Source organism: Mirounga leonina, unplaced genomic scaffold (assembly GCF_011800145.1).
Source record: "Mirounga leonina isolate KUSES-001 unplaced genomic scaffold, KU_Mleo_1.0 Mir_196, whole genome shotgun sequence".
Classification (NCBI taxonomy): domain Eukaryota; kingdom Metazoa; phylum Chordata; class Mammalia; order Carnivora; family Phocidae; genus Mirounga; species Mirounga leonina.
The window spans coordinates 40,205-50,747 of NW_023270493.1; the positions used below are offsets into that span (position 1 = coordinate 40,205).

At 43.6% G+C, this 10,543-nt stretch overlaps 1 protein-coding gene across 1 annotated transcript in view; it reads right to left on the reverse strand.

Annotated features, from left to right (window-relative positions):
* Positions 1 to 10,543, reverse strand: part of LOC118024126 (acyl-coenzyme A synthetase ACSM2B, mitochondrial-like) — a gene marked incomplete at its 5' end in the record, with an annotated part of 27,671 nt that continues 17,128 nt past the window's right edge. The window contains 6 exon segments of the mRNA XM_035025689.1: positions 1 to 334; positions 3,323 to 3,363; positions 3,366 to 3,441; positions 4,551 to 4,650; positions 4,772 to 4,899; positions 5,813 to 5,914. Of these exon segments, the coding sequence (XP_034881580.1) occupies positions 230 to 334; positions 3,323 to 3,363; positions 3,366 to 3,441; positions 4,551 to 4,650; positions 4,772 to 4,899; positions 5,813 to 5,914 (552 nt within the window).

Consider the following 10,543-nt stretch of genomic DNA (forward strand, 5'->3'; position numbering starts at 1 on the left):
TAATTTTTCTTTCTTTTTTTCTCTCTTCCCCTCTCCTTTCCTCTCTCTCATTCCCTCCCTTTCTTCTTTCAACATCTAATATGGCAAGATTTTGTGCTAATAACCAGGGAAAGACAGAAATCAGTTGTCTTGTCATAAGGAACCTCATATCCCCAGGGGAAGGCAAAAGGCCCAAAGGGAAATGGAAGTATGTAGAAGTACTGCACCCAAAGGGATGCCCGTGCACGTGTCACTGGGCCACAGCTTGCCTAGATGTCTTCCACTCCTTGTCTCGAAGCTTCTTCCGCTGGATTTTCCCTGTGACAGTCTTGGGCAGTTCTGAGACAAACTCCACCTGTTGGGAAAAGTTAGTCCAGGGTGGGCCATCTCTAACCTCAGTGGGGTTGGATTTTTCAGAAGAACTGCTATAGGGTGAGAAAAAGCTCTTGAGGCAGAGGCTCCAGGTGAGTGAGGACTGAGCCTGGAACACTCCCAGGGCAGCCCCTAGGCAGTAAGAAGCTTTGGAAAGTGCTCTGGGACCAAGGTAAGAAGAGAATGGCTGGAATGGGACATAAAGGTCTAATCAATGGTGTTTGACATACCCTAGGACAGGGGAGAAGCAGCACAGTAAACACGACATGACGCAGTCCTCAGACAGCTGAGCTTTGACATCAGACTCCCTGGGCTGCAGTCTCTTCTCTACCACCTGCCTGGCTTTGGACAGGTCACTTGGCTTTTCTGAGACAGTTTCCCCACTGAGTTAACTGGAGGGCAGCAACAACTTTGTTGGGTTATTTGAGGATAAAATGAAATTATGCAGGCTAAATTCTTGATGGGTAAACACTAGAAAGGTAAACACTCAGAAATATTACCTGTGGTTATTAACTTGGACTACAGACAGTAAATATTTAAGAGTTAGGAAACCTGACTTTGAATTCCAGCTCAGTCATTTCCTGTTGGCAGAACTGTAAAATCTCTCCAATTTCATCTTTCATGTCTGTGGGGAAAAAATGTTTGACGTCGAGGACCCCTCCATCTCTAATATTGCTGAATCCTAAGATATGGACGATGAAGACAGTTCACTGAGACTTCCTGTTACAAGGTTCGGCTTGCCAGGGCATTGGTCTAGGACTCAGATGGTCATGGGTTTGATAAAAATAATAATAATAGGGATACCAATATAGAAAAAGTTATCTTCTTAAAAGCTGATGTGGGGGTCTTCCACAGGCAAGACTGGACTTTGTCGAGGAACAGGTTTGTTAAAAATCACAGTGAAATGAAGCAGGGATTGGCAAAATCCAGCCCTCCTCCTATGTTTGTAAATGAAGTTTTATTTCAACACAGCTACACTCATTCATTCCCAATGGTCTCTGGATGCTTCAGCACTACAAGGCCGAACTGAGTAGATGAAGGGTAAAGGGTGTAGATAGAGGGTAAAGAGAAGCCACAGGGGAGATCTAGGAAGTGTTTGGTCTCAGGAAGGAGGGAAGAGATAGAAAGAATGCTGCCGAAAGCATTCTAGGGGAGAGACTTTTAAAAAGAGACACATCTATTGAGTAATATAATGTTATATTGTAGATCCCCTGGGTCCTCCAAAATATTCAGTTACAACTCGAAATTCATAATATTTTGGGTGATTAGAGTTCTAGTTTCCTTTTAAGTACTTATTAAATGCTTATTATATGCTAGTCTTCTGAGTGCCTTATGTCTTACAAATATTAACAACTCTTCTTAGTAACAACCTGGAAAGGGGTAACACCATTTTCCCTATTTCACAGATAAGGAAACTGAGGCACAGAGAGATTGTTAAGTAAGTGATGAGGATGAATTTGGAATGCAACTGTCTAATTCCAGAGACTGTGCTATATTGACTGCCTCACTGTGAGTTTGAGGCTGAAAGTCTGTGTGGTGGACTCTCTGATGTGCTGCTCAGAGCCCCCTACAAGAATGATTTAACCCTCCCACCCCCCACCCCCCACTGCCAGACTGCTGCAGCCAAGGAGAGCTGCCCTTCCCAGGGCCACATTCCCATCCCAGCACAGCCTGCATCCAAGCCTGATCGACATGGGGCTATAAAGCACCCTCCCAACCTTGCCTGTAGCTCAGGAAATTCTGAAAGGTTGTCCTAGCTGCAGAACTCCCCATGGGGTTGGCTGAAGCCCCCCTGGTGAGACTACATCACAGTGCACCTTCACCTTCTGCCCAATCCTGCCCCCTTCTCTTCCCTTCCCTTCTCTTTCTTTCCCCAGTTGTTGATCCCAAAGCACTCCCTAATAAACCTCTTGTATGTTAATCTCCTTCCCAGAGTCTTTTTCTCAGAAAATCCGTCTATGACAATTAGCCTGTGCTAACAAAGCATCAGTGAGCTTCTGGGTTCTGTACACATCTCAGTAGCTTTAGGCTTAACATAGTTGCTCTCATCTCTACCCGAGACTCAGAAATATAGATTTTTTCCTTTCCCCTGGGGCAAGCTCCTATCTTGTACCCACTTCTAAAAACTGGGTCCCCCTTCAGTGTCAACTTCCATGCCTTAGTTCCCTGCCCCCAGAGCGAAAACAGGTAGAGCAGATTCTATGCTTTTTGCCTTTTCTGGTAAGAGCACTTCCATTTTCCTGTGGGAAGCCACCCTCCTCCCCTTCAGTCCATATCATAGGTATAGAGCAGTCTTCTCTCCGTCTTTCCTGCACATGACCCAGAACTGGCCAATCAGAATGTTCCATCACCCTGGTTCTAGGGATTATTTAATGATGGGCCCATGACCTAAACTGGTCCAATGAGAATCAATCTGAACACTTTTGCTGGTGCCTTTGGGGGGAAAGATGCTCTTTTATTACTGCGATTTACTAAATTGCTAAAAACCTGTGTTTGGAGCTGCTGGTGGCCATTACAAAGGGGGAGCATTTTAAGAAATGAAGACAATACAGAAAGAAGGTCAAGGGGTGAAAGAAGCATCCCTGACTACATCATTTGAATGCCTGGTACCAGCCACAACTAAAGCTGCCCCCACCCCTGGACAACTGTGCAAGCAATAAAGTTCGTGTTGGATTTCTGTTGCTGACAACTGAATGAATCCTGAATAAAAATAGTGAGACGCCAATGCAGAGAGTAGGAATTTGGTGAGGTATTGACTAGAACTTATTCCCATGGGAGCACCCAACTTTCAATTCAAAGCAAGCTAAAGGCTGAGGCAAAATTTCAAGCCTCCAGATAGCTCCTGGATGGTCATAATCAGACAGAACTTTGGAATTATAGGCCTCATCCAGAGACTGAAGAAGAGAAATACAAGAGGAGAAATAGCTCTCCTTCCTCAAGTTGGGGGAACAAGGGAGCTCAAAGGTCTCACCTTCCTTGGATACTTGTATGGGGCTGTTACTGACTTCACTGCTCCTGCAGCTCCTTGGTGAGCTGGTCTGCGTCATCGGACAGAAACTGGGGGGCCAGGACCACAAATGCCTTCACCACCTGCAGCAAAGATGAGGGCCAAGAGAGAAGGGATCTGTGTGTTGTTATCTCCTAGAATAATGCAGAAGCAGGGTTAAGGCTTCCAACACAGCTACCCCCTTTATATCTCCTCAACTGTGCCTCTAGATACCTAGGTGAGAGAAAGGGAGACAGTAGTGATAACAATGGCTAAGGTCCCAGCTCTCTCTCAAGTGGCTTATTGGATGGGCAGGTAGGACTGTAAATTGAAACCACTCCCACCTCATATCCAGGGATAATAGACAGTGATAGGGAGAAACTCCTTATAAGAGAAGAGCAAAAAATAAAGACTGGGATCATAAATCTAAATGATTTGTTTAACCAATCCAAACTACAGTTTGTACATCTATAAAAGGGTGATCCAATCGTCATACTTAATTCATGGGAAATAAAATGAAATCATATATAGCAAGCCTTAGCTCAATGCTTGGCACAGAGGGATTTTCAATAGGGGATCCCTTTGGGCCTCCCTTGCCTAGTGGCTCCTGTGATTTCCATGCTGATATGGCCCATACCTGCCAGAGATAAGATGTTATTCAACTTGTACCTTGTCGAAATGTACTTGGACATTAACTCACACCTCTGTACCTTACCTTTCTCTACACATATACCAAGTTCTGTTGGACTCCATCTGGGCCTGTTTCTATAACCCTAGCATTAAAGGGGTCTTTCTTCTTCCTTATATTCTCATTGTAAAGCCCATGGCTCCGGGGCTCTATCTCTTGCCTCAAATCCCTCCTCTGTTCTGGTCAGGAATCAAATTCTGATTCAAATGCCAACCAGCAGAATGGAAAGAATCCCTGTGGCCTCATAATAATAGACCACATATGGTCCTTGCTATGTACCAGGCCTTGTTGCAAGCACGTTATGAATATTAACACATTCCTCACAATAACACCTCATCTTACAGATGGGAAACTGAGGCTCAAAGAGGCTGAGTAACTTGCCCAAGGTCACACCGCTGGTAAGTGGCAGGGCTTTCCAGCCCCCAGATTCCATGATCTTAAGCACCATGCAGTGTGCCCTTGTCTCCAAAATCTGCACACTCCACCTCCCAACCTTGAACCTCCAGGCTGCTGCTCCCATGTCACCTCTCCTCGGACAGGGTCCGGGCTGCTGATTACAGCTGTCTCAACCACAGCAGGATGCTCCATCAGGGCATTCTCCACCTCTGAAGGCCCAATCCGGTACCTGCAGAAGAGCCTGTCTTTCAGAGAACACTGGACACGCAACCTCTAAGCCAGCCTAAAAGTTCAGAGCCAGCCAGAATAAAGATCCGGGTTAGCCTTCCCAGCCCAGAAACCAAGCTCACCCGCTGGAGTTAATGATGTCATCTGCCCGCCCTAGGTACTGGAAATAGCCATCTTGATCCTTGATTGCCCGATCTCCAAGGATCCAAAAGTCTCCTCGAATGTTGGCTGCTGTCTTCTCAAGATTGTCCTAGTGACCATAGCAAGGCATAGTCATTGTAACTGCAAAGCTGAACTCCTCTGCCCCAGGGCTGGCAGGAACAAATGTGTAGATTGAACAACTTCACATGATGATCTTGCCCTGGGCCTGCCAAACTCAGCCCTCAGATGGACCTGGAACTTTCTCCTTTATTTCAATTATTGTACCCAGTGTCTCTCACCTACTCCCCAGGGTCCAGGCTGATGGATAATATTGATGCACTTATTCACCTATGCTCTAGGGCATTACCTTGTAGTAAGCACACAGTAAATGGCAGCGACTATTAGCACTGCATTTATTATTTAAGTGATTATTTCATCATCCTGGTATTAGAAGGTGTGTGTTTGAGGCCTTCCCTGTCCATTTTTTCAATAGTAGTGGTCTTGGCTGACTCTTATAATCTGACTTCACCATCCATCCTCACCTGTACAGCAAGGCGGTTGGAAGTAAGGATCATCTATTTCTAACATTCCAAGGTCTGAAGATAGGGATGCTTTCAACTATATGGTAAGTCTCAATGTCATGTCTAACATGGCTCTAAAGGAAATTGATGACATAGAGCAGGGGAGAGATACTTGGAGAGGGGCAGAGCTGCCCTTGGGAGAGTATTGCTGTATGTAGTATGGGGGCAATAAATTTTTTTGGCATGAAACAGTTTTTGGGGGGGTGGAAAAGGGTAATGGGAGAAAGATTAATTCTTCAAAAGGAATCTTAGGGGTAGGTTAAGGATGGCAAGGATGAATACCCAGTTTTTTCTCTCTGCAAAGTGCCCATTCTTGGAACACCCCTTGTCCCATGTCCTGTCATGGTTTATCTCTTGGGAGGTACATAACTTTGCCCCCCACCATCCCTCTCAGAGTCCACTATCCCCACAGGGAACAGAGGGAAGAAGTGGGTTCCTCACCACATAGCCAGAGAAGATGCCTATAGGCCTGATGGGCTTTACGCGGATGCCCAAGTCTCCCTCCATGCCAGGGGGCAAGACCTTGCCCTTGTCGTCTAAGACCTGAAGGAGGAAGCAGATAGGAAGAAGATTCTGCATAACAGGAGGTGGCTGGAGTGAAGAGCTGAGCTGGTCTGACGGAACACCCTCTTGCTCCAGTGGTGACTGAAAACAAGAACCAGAAACCAAGGAGAGCAAAGAATTTTACACCTCAACTTCTAATCCATCTGCCTGGGATGGATGAGGTAAAGCCCCCTATGGAGACTGGACCAGATGAGCTTGGGAAGAATCTTCTGTCTGCAGGAGCTCAGTAAATGTAATAGCCTCCTATAATAGCCTCATTATCTTTGAGGGCCATGAACTTGAACATCAGACAGATCAAAACTCAAAGTATGCCCTGCTACCCTACCAGTTGACTTTGAGCTGCCTAAGCTCTATGTTTCAGTGCCTTCATTTGTCTTAACAGGGATGATAACAGCTTATGTCACAGAACTGTATGAGAATGAAGGAAGCTATTTTTTAAAAGGTATTTCTAGTAGTCAGGGGGAGGGAGAAGCAGGCAATTAGAAATAACACTGAATAGAGTATAAGTTGTTATACGTCAGATACATATACCCATGCACATAACCATAGACACAAATTCTATCTCTTGGAATTTAGCCCAATGAAATAATAAGGGAAAAGAGCAAAATTTTAGCTAAGACATCTTGCTTGTTGTTCTTACTAGTGAAACTTTTGGAAATCATCCAGTGACCAACAAAAGGCATAAAGAGTAGTGGAGCCATACAATCTACTACTATATAGTCATTAAAATTCATGTTGTAGGTAGGTATTATTTGACCTGGAAAGATGGTCATCCAAGATTGTTCAAGATAAAAAAGTTACAAAATGATATGTCAAGATTCACCCTTATTTTTCAAAAATGCATACATTTATAGAAATGGCTAGCTACTTAATTTGCTGGCTATTCAAAGTGGTTTTCTCTGGATAAGAACATGAGTAATTTACGTTGGGAGCAAGATGGCGGAGGTGTAGGAGATCTGGATTTTGTCTGGTCCCAGGAATTCAGCTGGATAGGGATCAAACCATTCTGAACACCTACAAACTCAACAGGAGATCAAAGAAAAGAATAGCAACAACTCTCTGAACAGAAAAGTGACCACTTTCTGGAAGGTAGGATGTGTGGAGAAGTGATCCAAGGCGATATTTGGGAGGGTAGATGGCCGGGAAAGAGGCCTCCATCAGCCGCTTCTGGCAAGTGATAGAGCAGTGGAGCACAAAACCGGAACTTTTATCGGCTCCACTGAGGAACATCGCTCCAGTGGCTAAGCGGGCGGTGGAACCCTAGCTGGGACAGTGTGGTCTCAGGACCCTTGGGGTCACAGAAAGACCGGGGGTGCCTGAGTGCAGCAGAGCTCCCAGGTATCGGAGCAGATAAGCCGGCTGCAGAGACAGAGCTGAGGCGCGGGCTCTCAGCTCGGGGTTGTCATAAACCGTGATCCATGGCACAGTTGGGCCCCTGCTCCTCCAGCAGGGACCCAACAAGCGGCAGATATGGGGAGACTCCCCTTCCTCCCCCGGGAGGAGCGGCGCAGGAGCACACCGCAGGGATCTGCTGGGTTTGGAGACTCCACATGGGGTCGTGTGCCAGAGATAGAAACACTTGGTCACAGGCCGGGTGAGCATGGAGGGCGGCTGGAGACCAGGGAGACAGGAGTGACTGACTGCTTTTCTCTGGGGGCGCACTGAGGAGTGGGGCCCCGAGTTCTCGGCCCCTCCGGGGCAGAGCTTGGGAGGCTGCCATTTTCACTCTCCTCCTCCAAAGCTGTAGGGAAAGCTTGCAGGGAACAAAAGCTCCTGAGAGCAAACCCGAGCAGATTACTTAGCCTGGACGAGCAAGGACGGGGCAATTCCGCCTCCGGCAAAGACACTTGGGAACCACGGCAACAGGCCCCTCCCCCAGAAGATCAGCAAGAACAGCCAGCCAAGACAAGTTTACCAATCAATGAGAATGGCCGAACTCCAGTGCTAGGGGACTACTGCACATAGAATTCACGGCTTTTTTACCATGATTCTTTAGTCTTTCAAAGTTAGTTTTTTTTTTTAACTGTCTTTTTTTTTTTTGAATTTTTCTTTTTCCCTTTTTCAACCAACATCTTATCAATCCCTTTTTTTAAAAAATATTTTTTATTTTTCATTTTTAGAGTCATACTCTATCCCTTCATAGCAGTTATCCTTATTTTTGGTATATATATATAAGTTGTTCTCTCTTTAAAATTTTGGGATACAGTTTCTTATAACACATCAAAATATACCCTAAATCTCTACTGTATGGCTTTGTTCTAGTCTCCTGCCTGATCACATTCTCTCCTCCTTTTTTTTTTTTTAAATCCTCTTCTCTCTTTTTTCAACCAACTTCTTATCTTATCAATTCCTTTTATAAAATCTTTTATAATTTTCATCTTTATAGTCATATTCCATCCCTTCATCATATTAACCCTTATTTTTGTACATATAGAAGTTTTTCTTTCTTTAAAATTTTAGGAGGCACTTTCTTCTAACAAACCAAAATATACCCAAAATCTAGTGTGTGGCACTGATCTGTGTACCAGCCTGATCATATTTGATCATATTCTGGTTTTTTTGTTTTGTTTTGTTTTAGATTGTTTTTATCTTTTTCTTTTTTCTTTCTTTTCCCCCAGTTTCAGGTCTTTTCTGATTTGTTTAGAGTATATTTTCTAGGGACCTTGTTACCCTGTTAGCATTTTATTCTCTCATTCATCTATTCTCCTCTGGACAAAATGACAAGATGGAAAAAATCATCTCAACAAAAAGAACAAGAGACAGTACCGACTGCCAGGGACCTAATCAATATGGACATTAGTACGATGTCAGAACTAGAGTTCAGAATGATGATTTAAAAGATACTAGCTGGGCTTGAAAAAAGCATGGAAGTTATTAGAGAAATCCTTTCTGGAGAAATAAAAGAACTAAAATCTAACCAAGTTGAAATCAAAAAGGCTATTAATGAGGTGGAATAAAAAATGGAGGCTCTAACTGCTAGGATAAATGAGGCAGAAGAGAGAACTAGTGATATAGAAGACCAAATGATGGAAAATAAAGAAGGTGACAAAAAGAGATAAACAACTACTGGATCACGAGGGCAGAATTCTAGCTATAAGTGATACCGTAAGATGAGACAACATGAGAATAATTGGGATTGGGATCTCAGAAGAAGAAGAAAGAGAGAGAGGAGCAGAAGGTATATTGGAACAAATTATAGCAAAAAACTTCCCTAATTTGGGGAAGGAAACAGGCATCAAAATCCAGGAGGCACAGAGAACCCCTCTCAAAATCAATAAAAATAGGTCAACACCCTGACATCTAATAGTAAAACTTACAAGTCTCAGAGACAAAGAGAAAATCCTGAAAGCAGCTTGGGAGAAGAGAGATGTAACCTACAATGGTAGAAACATTAGATTGGCAACAGACCTATCCAAAGAGACCTGGCAGGCCAGAAAGGACTGGCAGGATATATTCAAAGCACTAAATGCGAAAAATATGCAGCCAAGAATACTATATCCAGCTAGGCTGTCATTGAAAATAGGAGAGATAAAAAGCTTCCAGGACAAACAAAACCTAAAGGAATTTGCAAACACGAAACCAGCCCTACAAGACATATTGAAAGGGGTTCTCTAAGCAAAAAGAGACCCTAAAAGCAACATAGACCAGAAAGGAACACAGACAATATACAGTAACAGTCACCTTACAGGCAATACAATGGCACTAAATTCCTATCTTTCAATAGTTACCCTGAATGTAAATGGGCTAAATGCCCCAATCAAAAGACACAGGCTATCAGACTAGATAAAAAAACAAGACTCATAGATATGCTGTCTGCAAGAGACTCATTTTAGACCCAAAGACACCCCCAGATTGAAAGTGAAGGGGTGGAAAACCATTTACCATGCTAATGGACACCAAAAAAAAGCTGGGGTGGCAATCCTTATATCAGACAAATTAGATTTTAAACCAAAGATGGTAATAAGAGATGAGGAAGGACACTATATCCTACTTAAAGGGTCTATCCAACAAGAAGATCTAACAATTTAAATATCTATGCCCCTAACATGGGAGCAGCCAATTATATAAGGAACTAAATAACAAAAGCACAGAAACACATCGACAATAATACAAAAATAGTGAGGGACTTTAACACCCCCCTCAGTGAAATGGACAGATCATCTAAGCAAAAGATCAACAAGGAAATAAAGACTTTAAATGACACACTGGACCAAATGGGACTTCACAGATATATTCAGAACATTCCATCCCAAAGCAACAGAATACACATTCTTCTCTAGTGTCCATGGAACATTCTCCAGAATAGATCACATCCTAGGTCACAAATCAGGTCTCAACCGGTACCAAAAGATTGGGATCATTCCCTGCATATTTTCAGACCACAATGCTTTGAAACTAGAACTCAATCACAAGAGGAAAGTCAGAAAGAACTCAAGTACATAGAGGCTAAAGAGCATCCTACTATAGAACGAATGGGTCAACCAGGAAATTAAAGAGGAATTTAAAAAATTCATGGAAACCAATGGAAATGAAAACACAACTGTTCAAAACCTTTGGGATACAGCAAAGGCAGTCCTAAGAGGAAAGTATATAGCAATACAAGCCTTT